Source organism: Delphinus delphis, chromosome 10 (genome assembly GCF_949987515.2).
Source record: "Delphinus delphis chromosome 10, mDelDel1.2, whole genome shotgun sequence".
Taxonomy (NCBI): domain Eukaryota; kingdom Metazoa; phylum Chordata; class Mammalia; order Artiodactyla; family Delphinidae; genus Delphinus; species Delphinus delphis.
The window spans coordinates 72,514,402-72,532,975 of record NC_082692.2 but is presented as its reverse complement, the minus strand read 5'-3'; the positions used below and the strand labels follow the sequence as shown (position 1 = coordinate 72,532,975).

The following is an 18,574-nucleotide window of genomic DNA, read 5'->3' as shown; positions in this document are numbered from 1 at the left end:
CAATTTCAAGAATTTAGTCGTCTTTGATAAAATACCATTTTGATGCTGTACATTTCTAAAGTCAGATCAAGAGTAAAAAGCTGTAATAAAATGAACTGCTCCCAAAGTATGTATGCATGTGTTTGTTTCACAGCTAACATTCGTTTAAAAAAAAATTCAAGTGTTTTTTGTATCTCGTAATACATAGACGGTTAGTGATGCTGCTCTCCTGTGTAGGAGAACAAAGTTCACAAACACTTTTCTTTTTTAGCTTCACAAATTTCAGAACTTCTGCAGAAAGTGACTAAATCTTTGTCATAGGGTAGTACCTCATGAATTACGTCTGTTAATTTCTTAAGAACTCAACTTGGTAACCTTATGAGTAACTTAGTTTTTGTCTGTAATCTAACGTTTTATGTATTTCATAAACCTTGCATTTTTATGATTATTAATGGCTTAGATTTAGATAAATTTATGGATTGGAATCTTGGTTTCAAAGCCAATACATGCTTGTAAAATAATGTGTATATTTGAATTGTAAAAAAAACAAAAACAAAAAAACTACTGGACAAAGCAAAAGGAATTTAGAATTAAGTAGTTGGTGATTGTGAAACAGGTTACTGGGAGAAAGTGTATGCTAAACTTGTGTTATTTCATGTAAGTGCATCTTCTCTAGCCCACTGGATGAATTCTTCCTTCTTCCCTCCAAATAAGAAAGGTCTCATTTCTTGGATAAAACTAAGATAAGCGTATATAGTATGTGTGGTTTTTATGGGGTTCAACTAGGGGATACAAAACTTCAGAGGTTCAATGATAGGATCATAGTTAAATTACCACTGTTGTATTAATTTTTAAAAGACTAAACCAAGTAAGTCAAAGATGCTTTCATGAACTCTGAAGATAGAATAAAGAGAATCCATATAATCTTACTTTCAAGATATGGCAGCTCTTACTACTACCATTGTTGGAAATGACTGCATTAGGAATCTAAAATTGCCTAATTTTTGCTAAATGGGTTAAATAAAGATTTGCAAGATTGCTTGTTCTTTTTTATGTTTTAAAGAAAACATTAACTTGGTGATTTGGCTTTTTTTTTGTTTGTTTGTTTTTTGTGGTACGCGGGCCTCTCACTGTTGTGGCCTCTCCTGTTGCGGAGCACAGGCTCCGGGTGTGCAGGCTCAGCGGCCATGGCTCACGGGCCCAGCCGCTCCACGGCATGTGGGATCTTCCCGGACCGGGGCACGAACCCGTGTCCCCTGCATCGGCAGGCGGACTCTCAACCACTGCGCCACCAGGGAAGCCCGATTTGGCATGTTTTTACCCCAAGGAGTTATTCTTTTTCTTCAGTCCTGGTGGTAGTTCTTTGTTTTTGTTTTTAAATTAAATTGAGAAGTTCTATTTTTTTCCAAGTAGAAGTGAGTAAATGCTTTGGGGAAAAGTGTAAATTGAGAGATATTCCCTAGAATGCCTTTCACTGTGTTTTAACATTCTTTGAAAACAATGCAAACTTATAAAATCACTATCACTGTCCTAATTTATTGACATGATCAGTACTCTTTTATGAAATACTTGACATTATATTCATTGCTTACTGTTTACACAAATGTTAAATGTAGTGTTGATCAATCAAAAAGAGGTCTCTGTGACCCTCCTGTATTATACAGAACAGTTGATTATACCCACAGATTAAAAAATACTCTGTCAAATAATTGTTAAGTATGTTAACAGAGAAGCTGAAGAGGGATTGTGGTTCCCTTAAAGGCTGACTAGCAGCATCAGAGTTGAGGATAGAACCATTTTCTGTTTTCTGTCCCTCTGTTAATAGGCTTTTTTGTTGTTGTTGTCCATAATATTCCCCATTGTCTTTTTTCTCAAATCATTCAGTTGCTTTTCTGTGGTGGTATTTTGTTACATGTTTGCTTCCATGGATTCCCCCCTTTACCTTATATATTCTTCAATGAAAATAAAACGTAAGTGAAATGTTTATCTTAATCTTCCAGAGTATCAGTGTCTCATTTACTGAGACTTCATTTTCATTAGTGTATACACAGAATTATCTCACATGTAGTAATAATTATTTCCAGATATTTACTGGGATCAAACTGCATGTTTTTTTTTTTTTTTTGGCCATGCTGCACAGCATGTTGGATCTTAGCTCCCCAACCAGGGATCAAACCCAAGCCCCCTACATTGGAAGGGTGGAGTGTTAACCACCGGACCACCAGGGAAGTCCCCAAACTGACTTTTAAAGTCCATGCGATGTGTAGTGATGTCCTCACTTTCATTTCTGATAATGGTAATCTGTATCCTCAGTCTGGCTAGAGGCTTATCAATTTTATTCATCTTTTCAAAGAACCAGCTTTTGGTTTAGTTGGTGTTCTCTATTGATTTCTTGTTTTTAATGTCATTGATTTCTGTTTTGTTTTTTTTTTTCTTGGCTGCACTGCGTGTCATTCAGGATCTTAGTTCCCTGACCAGGGATTGAACCTGCCCCCTGCAGTGGAAGCACGGAGTCCTAACCACTGGACTGCCAGGGAATTCCCACATTTAAATGTTTTTGAATCATGTTTGGAAAACTGGTTGGCTATTAGGAAAGATCTTCCCTCTTGAGTTGCCATGTGGGTCTTATGATAAACCAGTAGTGCAAACTTTTATCTTTCATTATATATGGGTTTTGGTTTTGTCTCAGACTAGTTTGTAGGGAATTTCTGCCTGTATTTCATAGCTGGAGAATGTGAGATCTAAAGGTGTCAATTTCCACCAGGGAGATTTTCCCACAGTAGTGTTCTTTGGACTTATCCCCCTTATATTATGTTCCTCAGAGATCTACCTTTGGACTGAAACCACCACATTTTGATGACAAAAACGTCACCAACCAGTAAAATTCTTGAAAATTTGAAACAACTGATTTTAGTTTCTAGAATTTTAAAGAACATCACATAGCCAGAAATGATTTGTTCACTAATGAATTATGAACTACCAGTGTGTATGTCTGTAGTGGCAACTGTATAAGAATTCATTTAGGGCTTCCCTGGTGGCACAGTGGTTGAGAGTCCGCCTGCCGATGCAGGGGACGCGGGTTCGTGCCCCGGTCCGGGAAGATCCCACATGCCACGGAGCGGCTGGGCCCGTGAGCCATGGCCGCTGAGCCTGCGTGTCCAGAGCCTGTGCTCCGCAACGGGAGAGGCCACAGCAGTGAGAGGCTCGCATACCGCAAAAAAAAAAAATAAAAAAATAAAATAAAAAAAAAAAGCATTTAACAGGATAATATGTTCTGTAATAGTAGTTTGTCATTGATAACAAAATTTTCAGGATGTTAATTCCTATAGCAAGAACTTGTAACATCGTAAAATGTGGTTCACCGGAGTTACTACTTTCCATATTTTATAATTAAATGTACTAAAAAAATCTAAATGTAATAGAAAAATTCAATCACAGAGATGGCTTTAAACACTTAAACATTTCTGAATAACACTTTATTCTAGCTCATATACAAGGACATTTTGGTATGCTATTTATACAGTTTTCTTAGTGTTCCCTACATTTGGACTAACCATACTAACATCTATATGCTAGAGATTTGACCAAAGCATATGCACTTCAAAATAATATTCTATATTCTAATATTCTGAAATGCCTGTGTACAATCTGATCATTGTTTAGTCAGCAAATATCAAATTTAAAGTGTCAGGATGTGGAATGTTTGATAAGTGTTTAGAATTTTTCTGAGCAGAGTTCCATCTAGCTAGCTGTGGTGTTAATACAGGACCTGTATGTTTTTCTCATGGGCATGAGGATGTCATGTTACACTTTTTTCTTTTATGTTTCTCAACTTTTTTGCTTAAACTTTTTCTCTCAACTTACTGTAGTAAGTCCTGTCAACATGTTTGTTTGAAAGCAAACCAAAACCAAATATTAAAACGGAAAAAAAAATTTCAAAAGAATCACATTCTGGCTTCAATATATTATTTCTATATTTGTAAACTGATGTTAAAAAATGCTTTCAAGATGCTTTTTAGGAAGGCACAATTTGGTAGCATCAATTTTTCACTTACAGCCTTTTCTAAACAAGATCCCAGGAAACTGCCACCCTAATTTTTCCGGCACGTACTTTTAAGCACTTCAAGGTTCAATCTGAAGTGCAAGTAAAACCCTCTCATTCTCAAAATTACTAAGAGTAAACAATACATTGGCTAGTGAGCAGAATATGAAAATACAGGTTACTTTGTCAAAAGATGAAAGTTCTTATGGTATCGGGTTAGAGACTAAACGTGGAACAAAGGCCTTCATGACTGGAAAATCAGAGCTCTTGAAGTGAGCTCTACCTATCTAAGCTTAGAAGTTAAATGCAGAAAAACGAGAACATTTTGGTTCTTTTGAACAAGAGCGCAACAGCTAAAACATTAAAAATAAGGTATGGTGATAATTGAGTTAGAAAAGCTCAGTTACTACTCTAGGCTAGACTCTAATCAGTAAAACTATACTTTGTAATTTTCAAGAGTTTGGCTTCATATTTAAAATTTTTTTTACAGTATGTAATTACATATACAGTGTTCTGTAACTCAAACTATAATGCTCAAGTCTGTAAGAAGTTTATTCGAGAGATGCTCAAAAGCCCCACTACTACTCTCCCTTTCTATTTAGAAAAAAAACAATTTTGAAAATACTTGTAGCACAGAAATGCTCCATGGTTCATCCACAACTGCAAGTCCGTATCAATAGGCAGTTTCTCATATCTAATGTATTGTGTTATAGTCTAATATATGTCAAATACCCTGTTGATTTATGAACATTTTCCATGGGCAAAGGCGTTAAAGACAACAGGATCAAGTTGACGATGTTATTGTTCACTTTAAATAGTAAATTGTGCTTGCATACTGAAAGTTAAAATGAGCTGCAAGTAAGAATGGGAATATAAATATGTCCATTTGTACCATACACTAAAAATTAAAATCCTAAGAGAATGAAGATGCCTTATGATAACTGAAAAATGAAAGATGAGAAGCAATAGGAATTGGTAATGGTATATTTTAATTTTTTGTTAAAGCTCTGAAGTTGTATTAAATTGCTAACCAAATTGAGGTAGAGGTAGACCCTAATGTTATTCCTTCCATGTGTCAGAATAAGCCTCTCACTTTAACTTGTATGCGCTTTCCCCCTAATTATATATACATGATTTAATTTGAAATGTGTTATGATAGAAAAATTACAGGATCATTCAAATGGTTATTTTTTTTACAAAATTCTTAATTACTAGTAAAAAAAAGTATAAAAAGTACCCAGTGTTCTTCTTGCTAGTCATAAATATATTTGTTTTCCTCCAAGTGTAGAAAAAAAAGGGTAGAGAAACTATGTTATGCAACCATTATGATAGTCATGTAATGAAGACACTAGAACATAACTCGCATGGTAAGAATATTTTACCTTAGTGCCTAGTTTTCCTCTTTGAAGGTTACACATAGCTTTGATTCATATTAAATTTCCTACTAAAGCGGATTTAAATTCCATCAGACACAAATCTATTTCCATTTTAAATCACATACAAGTGCTAAGTGATCAGAGGGATGGGAAACACTAGGTAAGGCCTGGTGGGTGGTAACTTCTTCATGAGTAGGTAATGGAATCACCTGTTCAACCTCTAAAGCATTTAAGTCAATGAAAATGTAATCCAGACATCCATGAAAGCCACCAACGTAATTTGTGTAAGCAGGTTCACCACAAGCACTTTTCAGTTTGAAGAAATGGGTAAGAGACATGTTGCATCGTTCCTCTTCCCCATTGGAAGTCCAGTCTTCATGATCCTCTGGAATATTGCCACTGATGACAAAGTGATACATTCCTGTTGATGGGGTACTATTAAAGTCCCCACAAAATATAACTGGTATGCTGGGATACAGATCACAAGAGACGTGTCTAATGTGAGCCAAGGCTACTGCCATTTGAATGAGACGAATGTACCCACCTATGAATATAAAAAACATTAATGTTAAGTACTTTCTAAAGTTGCCTTTAAGTTAAAAAAAACAAAGAAAAAACAAACCACAGTATCTGGGTGACATTCAAGATATGTATTTGTATGTGTGGGGAGGAAGTGGATGAAGGTGGTCAAAAGGTAAAACTTCCAGTTATAAGATTAATGGTATTGGGGATGTAATATACAACACAATGGCTATAGTTAACACTGCTGGGTGGTATATTTGAAAGGTGCTAAGAGAGTAAACCCCAGAAGTTCTCATCACAAGGAAAAAAACCTTTTGGGGGATATTTATATGAGGTAATAGATTTTAACTAAACTTATTGTGATAATCATTTTGCAATATGTATAAGTCATTATGCCATACACCTTAAATTGTATAGCGCTGTATGTCAACTATATCTCAATAAAACTCAAAAAAAAAAAGATGTATTTGTGTAAAACAGCTTTTACCGACGTTACATTACCACGTTCAAGCCACTTGAGAAAACCAATAAAACTTACCTTTGGGGTGCCAGTAGAGATGGGTATTAGCAACACATATCTTTTGAGAAGAGTCCTTTGTAGACTGAAGAACAGAAACCTAAAATAAACAGAAAATGCCAAGTTCAGATGCTATTTCCCAATCTGAATTTTTAAAAAATCTAAAACTATATGATGAACTGACACTTTATTCCATATGCCTCCCTGCTGATGAAGTATGATTGAAATTATGAAATTTAATTTTAAGTTTTGGAATATAAATGAATGGGATTCAGCATAACATTTTAGTAACAGTCCAATACACAGAGGTAGCATGAATACATTTTAGATGACAACACTAAGGTTGGAGCCCGTGTTTTTCTGTGGGTAAGCGTGGGCTTTGTAGTCAGGCAGAACTCGCTTTGAATACCCACTCTACCATTTACAGCAGTGAGACCTGGAGAGGGACACTTCTTTTTCCTAAACCAGCTTCATCATGAGTAAAAAAGAGACAATATCATCCACCTCAAGGAGGACATTTAATTGTGTGGATTCAATTAAATAAGCTTACTCAGAGGTGCATGAGACACAGTAGGTGCTCAAAAAATGGCAGCTGCTCTTCTTACTATGAACAAAACCAACTACCTAAAAACTCTGGACAACAGAGTTTTAGAATAACATCTATAAAATGGGAACATTAGGATTACTATGAGCCAAAATTAAAATAACAGCTAATATTTACGGAGCACTTTGTACAACATACCAGAGACTTAAAATTTAAATTCTTTAAAATGTGTCAAAACAGTGTTTGGCAAGTAGTAAGAAAATATTAGCTATTAAATTATTGTATTTAGCTAAACACTAAATCATAAGCACTATGAAAAGTTCCTGTTTGTCTTGTTAAAGGCAACCTGTAGTGTGCCTGGCGCATTACAGGTACTCAATAAGTATCTGCTCGATGAAGGAAGGAAGGAAGGCTAAATTACGTGCTTAAGATACAAGAGCAAACACCTTTCAGTAAAATCTGGACTGTTTCTTCTCTATAAGCACCCCCGGCCCCGGCGCCCCTTCCAGAACGAGTATGTCGAGACTGGCGGAGTTACTCTACCTGAAGTACAGAAGATCTCTGGAGCACCCTCTCCTGCGCTGATGGGTACAAGGCCAGTTTCTCCAGCAGTTCTTTGTGAAGTGGGTCAGACTGCAGGGCTTCATGGAAAACAATGTCATGCTGGCTAAGGAGGCTGAACTTGGACTTCCGGTAGAAAGTGGCCAGGCCTTCGTGCTGCTTGATTCGAAATACGCCCTCCAGCCCAAAGGCCTCCAGGGCCGGCACCAAGCTGTCTGTAAACACGTTGCGGTCAACTTCCTGCAAACAGATGAGGTCGGCGTTGTAGCCCGTGAGTTCTTTTTGGATAAGGTTCTGGCGGTAGTCGAGTTCCAGGGCGTAAGGGGCACAGTACGGGTACAGGACCGTCCGCGAAAACTCAGTCTGGGCATATGTGTCGGCCAGGATGTTGTAGGAGACAGTGCGGATGAGAGCGTCGTCCGTCACCTTCTTGGTGTACAGATGCCGGTGGTCAAAGGTGCAGGTGCCGGGCCCGGCCTCCACTGGACACACACTTTCCAACTCCCGGCTTGGCCCGAAGCGCTGCCCATTGCCTGGGGTGCAATGAAGTTTGAGCCGTAGCCCGATGTCGGCATTGGACGGGGTGTAGACGCGCTCGTCCACACCCGTCTCAGTCCAACCAGGAGAGGGCGAAGAGGGAGACAACGATGAGGGGCCTCCGCCCTCAGGTTCTGTCGCGCCGGGTTTGGTTTCCTTGTACCAGCGGAAGAGGGAGCCGGCGGGATCCCCAAATTCGACGCCGAGCTTGGGGCACACCGGGAAGCCGGCCATGATGTAGCGCGGCAACTGCAGCTCGGTGAAGGCGGGAGGGTTGCGCTCCACCTTGTACTTGACATCGCCGATCTGCAGCACCGCACCGTCCTGCCAGGCGTCCACATTGAGCACGTCTTCAGCCACTGCCTCCTCCCGGTAGTACAGCTTCACCACGGGTTCGCAGGCTGCAGCCGGCTCGGGCCCAGGCCCCGCACAGGACACGCCGCCGCTTGCGTTTGGCCGGTTCTTCCTGCTCTTCTTGGCGGCGGCCGCCTTCGCGTGGCCTTTGAGGGCATTGGTAGCGATCCGGCTGAGGGCCCGACCCAGCGGCTCGCTCTGGTCGCGCTGCATGTTCTTGTGGCTGCCGTCGGCCAGCGCGAACGACAGACTTAGCTTAGGCTCCGAGGGCACACAGCGCACCACAGCGCGCTCCATCGCGCCTGCCACGGTCTCAGTCGCCGCCTCGGCCCGACTGTGCCGCTCCACTGCCGTACGGACCCCACGAAGCGCGGAGCGGGCGCCTGGGAGCCTCCACATGAACCTGGCGGCCCAGAGGCTGACGAGCTCTGAGCCTGGGCGACCGTTAAGCGTCAGGTAGAAACAGAAGAGCCGCAGCCGCCGGTTCCGGAACCCATTCAGTCCCTCAACTTCCGGCCGGCGAAGAGAGGGCGTACTGTGCTCCCGCCACGCACTTTCGCCAGGCCCGCTCACCAGCTCCTTTTTTCCATAGCCACTCGTGTCTCTAATCCATCACAGCTTAATTTTTATCTACAACCAGAGTCATAAGGCTGGAAAAATGAAGAAAATATAGAAGTTCCAGAGGGAAATATTAGACTCCATGGTTTTATCGAAAGTGCAGTTAGCGGGCGGAAGCGAAGGCGCGCCCAAAACGGAACTGGCTGGGGTGGTGTCACGGGTTTCGCTTCCCCGGCGGAGGCTGGCGCAGTTCCTGGTTGTTAACCCCGTGCCTTCTGGTGGTTCCTGGGGCTTCCTCGCGCGAGGGCGTAGGGAACTCCACCCGGTTTGCCAGCCTGGCTTCGGGTGTGGAAAGTGTTGCTCACTTTTCCACAGCATTCCCGAGGCTGCTCACCCTCTTCCGAGGTGTGGTGGGTTCACCTCAGGCCTAGCCAGCGCCGACGCGCGGAGCAGGGCTTTTGTGGTAGTAACTACGAACGATATATAGTAGCTCCCAGTCAGTGAGCGGTGACTGTGCTAAAAACGTCTTTTACGGATGTGAGGACCAGAGAGATTAAGTTACCTGCTCAAGACCAAACAGACATTGCTGAATGAATGGCAGGAGACTGAGAATAGCCAGTAAGTAAGAGGATATGAGAAATGTAGCTTCTTTGAAAGCCAAATGAAGAAAGTATTTAAAGAAACAGATTTTGTGTTAAATATAATTAATACTCTGATTAACTGAAGAAAAAAACAACTCTTGAAGATTCAGAGAACAAATTGAGAATTCCCTTCTCTCGACAAGTGATATGTTTGTATGTATTTTCCCGTCTCCTACAACTGGAATGTTTATTTATTGGGTATCTAATAATAAGCCATACCCTTTCCCCTGGCTTACAATAAGGAAAATAAGCCTTTTCTAAAAGAAGGATGCATTTTGCAGTCATTTGAAATGTATATTCCTGTCCTCCCCTCTCCCCACGCAGCAAGTATTTGACAAGGTAACTGGTTGCCTGGTGGTATGTATGTAATCTGGGGCTACAGTGTAGGGTAAAAGTCATTACATTGTATCAGTTGGCTTAAGAAAATAAGTCTCAGTACTCCAGTTCATAGTATCATAGTACCCACATTAGCAAATATAAATTTTGAAATGGCACTTCTCTTCATGCATCTTTGCAGAACTCAATCTTAAATAAGCTAAAAGATAAAAGCCCTATTAGGAAATGTGGGAATTCCCTGGCGGCCCAGTGGTTACACCTCGAGGCTTTCACTGCTGAGGCCCAGAGTTCAGTCCCTGGTCTGGGAACTAAGATCCTGCAACCTGCTCCGGGAAGCTAAAAAAAAAAACAAACCCTATTAGAAAATGACTCTCCTTCAAGCAAGCTGATCTAATTTAACTCTGTAGCACTGTAGCAGTCTTAATCCGAGTTTGAGACACATGCCTTGAAGTGTCATACTTTCTTTTAGGGTTTTTTTTTTTTGATATTTAAATTACTTCAAAGAGTAAAAACATATTTGTAGTGAAAAAAAGGTAATCTTCCCGCCTCTGACTTCTATGCATGCACAAACGTTTATGAATTTATACCCTTCCCCCCACTTTTTGCACAGATAGGAATGTAGTATACCCATGGTTCAGTACCTTCCTCTTTTCATTATCTTACATTATCTTTTGTCAGTTCTTTCAGGAGAAAGTATCTGCAAGTGTTCTGGAAGTTTCACAACTTCCCAAAGAAAGTTTAATCTGAACTCTACAGACTTAAAAATAATAAATGGTGTGTTTATTTTATGAGGCTAAACTGTAGCACAATTATGTATATAAATTATATAATTAAAATTTGAGATTACAAGACTGAACCAATACTATGCTTTTCCTCATGCCAAAAGGAGAAGCATCTAATAGAAATCATTTTATTCATCCATTCTCAATTCATACCAAGAAACACAAGCTAACTTTCACTAATCAAAAGTTACGGTTGTTGGAGTTATTTTTATTACTTATACGTATATCTGCAGGAATTAGTGTGTGAAGACAAGTTTCTTGTAATTACCCTCAGTTAATAACATTGGCATAGATCATTAATATACTTTTATCTTTTTTAACTTAAGGTCAACATGAAACTAATTTTGAGGGATAGCACTCAGAAATTTTGAGTAATTTGTTGATATCACTTCAGGGTAATCTATTTTCTCATATATTCAAAATTTAATATATATATTTTTGGCTGCATTGGGTCTTCATTGCGTGTGGGCTTTCTCTAGTTGCGGTGAGCAGGGGCTACTCTTCGTTGCGGTGAGTGGGCTTCTCATTGTGGTGGCTTCTCTTGTCACGGAGCACAGGCTCTAGGGCACGTGGGCTTCAGTAGTTGTGGCATGTGGGCTCAGTAGTTGTGGCACACAGGCTTAGTTGCTCCAAAGCATGTGGGATCTTCCCAGACCAGGGATTGAACCCATGTCCCCTGCATTAGCAGGCGGATTCTTAACCACTGCGCCACCAGGAAAGTCCCCAAAATTTAATAATTTCTATTTGCTTTCTGTTTAAGGGAATCAATCTCTTCTATTTATTTGTTTCTTTTTAAATTATTTTTTCCAGTTTCACTGAGATATAATTGATATATAACATTGTATTAGTCCAAGGTGTACAGCATAATGATTTGATATAGGTATATATTGCCAAATGATTACCACAATAAGTTTAATTAACATCCATTATATCAATAGTTACAGTTCTTTTTCTTGTGATGAGAACGTCTAAGATCTATTGTTTGCAACTTTCACATATACTGTAGTCACCATGTTGTACATTATATACCCAGAACTTGTTTATCTTATAACTGGAAGTTTTTACCTTTTTGATCACCTTCATCCACTTCCTTCATCCATCCCTCCCCCCACACCAATCTGTTGTCCGTATCTATGAATTAATTTTTTTTTGATTCCACATATAATCGAAATCATACAGTATTTGTCTTTGTCTGACTTATTTCACTTAGCATAATGCCCTTGAGGTCCATCCATGTTGTCACAATGGCAGGATCTCCTTTTTTATTGTTGAATAATATTCCATTATATATCTGTATCTATATATCTATATCATTTCTATGTCTATATATCTTACATTTTCTTTACCCATTTATCCATCTGTGGACACTTAACATTTAGGTTGTTTCCATGTCTTGCTATTGTAAATAATGCTGCACAGAACATGGGGGTGCAGAGACGTTTTTGGGATATTGATTTCGTTTCCTTTGTGTGTATATATAACCAGAAATGGGATGCTGAATCATACGGTAGTTCTACTTCTAATTTTTTGAGGAACTTCTGTTTTTATACTGTTTTCCATAGTGACTACATCAATTTACAGTCCCACCAACAGTGCTATTTGTTTATTATATTTTAAAATATTTATCATAATTTATGATTACATTATATATTAATATACTATATAGCATAGTATGTATATGATACAGCTATATCATTTTTTTCATTTTTAAAATTGAGATACAACTATATCACTTAATATAAGTATAATTAATGTTACTATAACAGCAATCATAAACTTAGTTCGAAGAAAAGAAATTCAGTCAAAGAACTTATGTAAAACAACACAGTTTAGCTCCATAAAGAACTCTTAAGCATATGGACTCATTTCTTTTTCCTGCACTCCCATTCTTAATTTTGAAATAACAATACATAGTTTAAAGCATAGTAAGTTTGTTTCATAAGTTCTCTTAGGATCTTCATCATTTCTATTAAGAAATAGAAAAATCTTTTTGTATAGTATTGGAGAATCATTTTGGTGTCGTTATCCATAAGTGTTTTTATATAATCAAGCCTGGGCTTCCCTGGTGGTGCAGTGGTTAAGAATCCGCCTGCCAATGCAAGGGACATGGGTTTGAGCCCTGGTGCAGGAAGATCCCACAGGCTGCGGAGCAACTAAGCCCATGAACCACAACTACTGAGCCTGTGTTCTAGAGCCTGCGAGCCACAACCACTGAAACCCGTGCGCCTAGAGCCTGCGCTCTGAAATAAAGAGAAGCCACCGCAGTGAGAAGCCCACACACTGCAAAAAAGAGTAGCCCACACACACTGCAACTACAGAAAGCCTGCATGCAGCAACGAAGACTCAACATAGCCAAAAATAAAATAAATAAATTTATATTAAAAAAAACCCTTACCATTGAGGACGATGTTGGCTGTGGGTTTGTCATATATGGCCTTTATTATGTTGAGGAAAGTTCCCTCTATGCCTACTTTCTGCAGGGTGTTTATCATAAATGGGTGTTGAATTTTGTGGAAAGCTTTCTCTGCATCTATTGAGATGATCATATGGTTTTTCTCCTTCAGTTTGTTAATATGGTTTATCACATTGATTGATTTGCGTATATTGAAGAATCCTTGCATTCCTGGGATAAACCCCACTTGATCATGGTGTATGATCCTTTTAATGTGCTGTTGGGTTCTGTTTGCTAGTATTTTGTTGAGGATATTTGCATCTACGTTCATCAGTGATATTGGCCAGTAGTTTTCTTTCATTGTGACATCCTTCTCTGGTTTTGGTATCAAGGTTATGGTGGCCTCGTAGAATGAGTTTGGGAGTGTTCCTCCCTCTGCTATATTTTGGAAGAGTTTGAGAAGGATACGTGTTAGCTCTTCTCTAAATGTTTGATAGAATTTGCCTGTGAAGCCATCTGGTCCTGGGGTTTTGTTTGTTGGAAGATTTTTAATCACAGTTTCAATTTCAGGGCTTGTGATTGGTCTGTTTATATTTTCTATTTCTTCCTGATTCAGTCTTGGCACGTTGTGCATTTCTAAGAATTTGTCCATTTCTTCCAGTTTGTCCATTTTATTGGCATAGAGCTGCTTGTAGTAATCTCTCATGATCTTTTGTATTTCTGCAGTGTCAGTTGTTACTTCTCCTTTTTCATTTCTAATTCTTTTGAGTCTTCTCCCTTTTTTTCTTGATGAGTCTGGCTAATGGTTTATCAATTTTGTTTATCTTCTCAAAGAAACAGCTTTTAGTTTTATTGATCTTTGCTATCGTTTCCTTCATTTCTTTTTCATTTATTTCTGATCTGATTTTTATGATTTCTTTCCTTCTGCTAACTTTGGGTTTTCTTTGTTCTTCTTTCTCTAATTGCTTTAGGTGCAAGGTTAGGTTGTTTATTTGAGATGTTTCCTATTTCTTAAGGTAGGATTGTATTGCTATAAACTTCCCTCTTTGAACTGCTTTTGCTGCATCCCATAGGTTTTGGGTCATCATGTCTCCATTATCATTTGTTTCTAAGTATTTTTTTATTTCCTCTTTGATTTCTTCACTGATCACTTCATTATTAAGTAGTGTATTGCTTACCTCCATGTGCTTGTATTTTTTACAGATCTTTTCCTGTAATCGATATCTAGTCTCATAGCATTGTGGTCAGAAAAGATACTTGATACAATTTCAATTTTCTTAAATTTACCAAGGCTTGATTTGTGACCCAAGATATGATCTATCCTGGAGAATGTTCCATGAGCACTTGAGAAGAATGTGTATTCTGTTGTTTTTGGATGGAATGTCCTATAAATATCAATTAAGTCCATCTTGTTTAATGTTTCATTTAAAGCTTGTGTTTCCTTATTTATTTTCATTTTGGATGATCTGTCCATTGGTGAAAGTGGGGTGTTAAAGTCCCCTACTATGAATGTGCTACTTCCGATTTCCCCTTTCATGGCTGTTAGTATTTGCCTTATGTATTGAGGTGGTTCTATGTTGGGTGCATAAGTATTTACAATTGTTATATTTTCCTCTTGAATCAATCCCTTGATCATTATGTAGTGTCCTTCTTTGTCTCTTCTAATAGTCTTTATTTTAAAGTCTATTTTGTCTGATATGAGAATTGCTACTCCAGCTTTCTTTTGGTTTCCATTTGCATGGAATATCTTTTTCCATCCCCTTACTTTCAGTCTGTATGTGTCTCTAGGTCTGAAGTGGGTCACTTGTAGACAGCATATATATGGGTCTTGTTTTTGTATCCATTCAGCCAATCTGTGTCTTTTGGTGGGAGCATTTAGTCCATTTACATTTAAGGTAATTATCGATATGTATGTTCCTAATCCCATTTTCTTAATGTTTTGGGTTCATTATTGTAGATCTTTTCCTTCACTTGTGTTTTGCCTAGAGAAGTTCCTTTAGCATTTGTTGTAAAGCTGGTTTGGTGGTGCTGAACTCTCTCAGCTTTTGCTTGTCTGCAAAGGTTTTAATTTCTCCATCAAATCTGAAAGAGATCCTTGCTGGGTAGAGTAATCTTGGTTGCAGGTTTTTCTCCTTCATCACTTTAAATATGTCCTGCCAGTCCCTTCTGGCTTGCAGAGTTTCTGCTGAAAGATCAGCTGTTAACCTTATGGGGATTCCCTTGTGTGTTATTTGTTGTTTTTCCCTTGCTGCTTTTAATATGTTTTCTTTGTATTTAATTTTTAACAGTTTGATTAATATGTGTCTTGGCGTATTTCTCCTTGGATTTATCCTGTATGGGACTCTCTGTGCTTCCTGGACTTGATTAACTATTTCCTTTCCCATATCAGGGAAGTTTTCAACTATAATCTCTTCAAATATTTTCTCAGTCCCTTTCTTTTTCTCTTCTTCTTCTGGAACCCCTATAATTCGAATGTTGGTGCGTTTAATGTTGTCCCAGAAGTCTCTGAGACTGTCCTCAGTTCTTTTCATTCTTTTTTCTTTATTCTGCTCTGCAGTAGTTATTTCCACTATTTTATCTTCCAGGTCACTTATCCGTTCTTCTGCCTCAGTTATTCTGCTATTGATCCCATCTAGAGTATTTTTAATTTCAGATTGTGTTGTTCATCGTTGTTTGTTTCATCTTTAGTTCTTCTAGGTCCTTGTTAAATGTTTCTTGCATTTTTTCTATTCTATTTCCAAGATTTTGGATCATCTGTACTATCATTATTCTGAATTCTCTTTCAGATAGACTGCCTTTTTCCTCCTCATTTGTTAGGTCTGGTGGGTTTTTATCTTGCTCCTTCATCTGCTGTGTGTTTTTCTGTCTTCTCATTTTGCTTATCTTACTGTGTTTGGGGTCTGCTTTTTGCAGGCTGCAGGTACGTAGTTCCTGTTGTTTTTTGTGTCTGTCCCCAGTGGCTAAGGTTGGTTCAGTGGGTTGTGTAGGCTTCCTGGTGGAGGGGACTAGTGCCTGTGTTCTGGTGGATGAGGCTGGATCTTGTCTTTCTGTTGGGCAGGTTCACGTCTGGTGGTGTGTTTTTGGGTGTCTGTGGACTTATTAAGATTTTAGGCAGCCTCTCTGTTAATGGTTGGGGTTGTGTTCATGTTGTGCTAGTTGTTTGGCATAGGATGTCCAGCACTGTAGCTTGCTGGTCGTTGAGTGAAGCTGGGTGCTGGTGTTGAGATGGAGATCTATGGGAGATTTTCACCATTTGATATTATGTGGAGCTGGGAGGTCTCTTGTAGACCAGTGTCCTAAAGTTGGCTCTCCCACCTCAGGGGCACAGCACTGACTCCTGGCTGCAGCACCAAGAGCCTTTCATCCACACGGCTCAGAATAAAAGGGAGAAAAAGTAGAAAGAAAGAAAGAAGGAAGGAAAGAAAGAAAGGAGGGAGGGAGAGCAGGAGGAAGGAAGGACAGGAAGGAAGATAAAGTAAAATAAAATAAAGTAAGATAAAATATAATAAAATAAAGTAAGATAAAATATAATAAAGTTATTAAAATAGAAAACTATTAAGAAAAGATTTTTAAAAAACCCAACCACAACAACATAAAAATGGACAGATAGAACCCTAGGACAAATGGTGGAAGCAAAGGTATACAGACAAAATCTCACACAGAAGCACACACATACTCACAAAAAGAGGAAAAGTGGAAAAAATCATAAATCTTGCTCTCGAAGTCCACCTCCTCATTTTGGGATGAGTTGTTGTCTAAAGAAGGGAAGGAAGGAAAGAAAGAAAGAAAAGATAAAATAAAATAAAATAAAGTTATGAAAATAAAAAATAATTATTAAGAAAAAAAATGAAACAACACAAAACGGACAGATAGAACCCTAGGACAAATGGTCAGAGCAAAGCTATACAAACAAAATCTCACAAAGAAGCATACACATACACACTCACAGAAAGAGGAAAAGGGGAAAAAATCATAAATCTTGCTCTCAAAGTCCACCTCCTCAATTTGGGATGATTCGTTGTCTATTCATGTATTCCACAGATGCAGGGTACATCAAGTTGATTGTGGAGATTTAATCCACTGCTTCTTAGGCTGCTGGGAGAGATTTCCCTTTCTCTTCTTTGTTCACACAGCTCCTGGGGTTCAGCTTTGGATTTGGCCCCGCCTCTGCGTGTAGGTCGCCTGAAAGCGTCTGTTCTTCTCTCAGACAGGACGGGGTCAAAGGAGCAGCTGATACGGGAACTCTGGCTCACTCAGGCTGGGGGGAGGGAGGGGTACGGACTGCGGGGCGGGCCTGCGGCGGCAGAGGCCAGCGTGACGTTCCACCAGCCTGAGGTGCGCCGTGTGTTCCCTCGGGGAAGTAGTCCCTGGATTCCGGGATCCTGGCAGTGGCGGGCTGCACGGGCTCCCTGGAAGGGGGGTGTGGATAGTGACCTGTGCTCACACACAGGCTTCTTGGTGGCGGCAGCAGCAGACTTAGTGTCTCATGCACGTCTTTGGGGTACGCGCTTTTAGCCGCGGCTCGCACCTGTCTCTGGAGCTCCTTTAAGCAGCGCTCTTACTCCCCTCTCCTCACGCACCAGGAAACAAAGAGGCAAGAAAAGTCTCTTGCCTCTTTGGCAGGTCCAGACTTTTCCCCCGACTCCCTCCAGGCTAGCCGTGGTGCACTAACCCCCTGCAGGCTGTGTTCACACCGCCAACCCCAGTCCTCTCCCTGTGCTCTGACCGAAGCCTGAGCCTCAGCTCCCAGCCCCGCCCGCCCCGGTGGGTGAGCAGACAAGGCTCTCGGGCTGGTGAGTGCTGGTTGGCACCGATCCTCTGTGCGGGAATCTCTCTGCTTTGCCCTCTGCTCTCCTGTTGCTGTGCTCTCCTCCGCGGCTCCGAAGCCTCCCCCCTCTGCCACCCACAGTCTCCCCCCGCGAAGGAGCTTCCTAGTGTGTGGAAACCTTTCCTCCTTCACGGCTCCCTCCCACTGGTACACATCCCGTCCGTATCCTTTTGTCTCTGCTTATTCCTTTTTCTTTTGCACTACCCAGGTACGTGGGGAGTTTCTTGCCTTTTGGGAGATCTGAGGTCTTCTGCCAGCATTCAGTAGGTGTGCTGTAGGGGTTGTTCAACGTGTAGTTGTATTTCTGGTGTATCTGTGGGGAGGAAGGTGATCTCCGCATCTTACTATTCCGCCATCTTCCCCTCGTCCCCCGGAACATACATTTTGATAATTACCTTAAATGTAAATGGATTAAATTCTCCAACCAAAAGATATAGACTGGCTGAATGGATACCCAAAAAAAAGACCTGTATATATGCTGTCTACAAGAGATCCACTTCAGATCTAGGGACACATACAGACTGAAAGTGAGGGGTTGGAAAAAGATATTCTATGGAAATGGAAATTAAAGGAAAGCTGGAGGGCTTCCCTGGTGGTGCAGTGGT

The 18,574-nt window shown here is 40.1% G+C and overlaps 2 protein-coding genes across 2 annotated transcripts in view; one reads left to right on the top strand and one right to left on the bottom strand.

Annotated features, from left to right (window-relative positions):
* Window positions 1-3,141: 3,141 nt before the first annotated feature.
* On the bottom strand, window positions 3,142-8,922 carry PDE12 (phosphodiesterase 12). Its single transcript, XM_060022723.1, has 3 exons — window positions 7,524-8,922; window positions 6,458-6,536; window positions 3,142-5,941 (listed from the first exon to the last, which is right to left on the bottom strand). Exons 1-3 carry the CDS (start codon window positions 8,829-8,831, stop codon window positions 5,499-5,501), a joined length of 1,830 nt encoding a protein of 609 aa, XP_059878706.1. The 5' UTR covers window positions 8,832-8,922; the 3' UTR covers window positions 3,142-5,498.
* A 349-nt stretch (window positions 8,923-9,271) lies between these two features.
* DNAH12 (dynein axonemal heavy chain 12) overlaps window positions 9,272-18,574 on the top strand; it is a 229,191-nt gene continuing 219,888 nt past the window's right edge. Inside the window, exon 1 of the mRNA XM_060021479.1 lies at window positions 9,272-9,608. The gene's annotated coding sequence lies outside the window, so the exon portion shown is untranslated. The remainder of the gene's footprint in view (window positions 9,609-18,574) is intronic.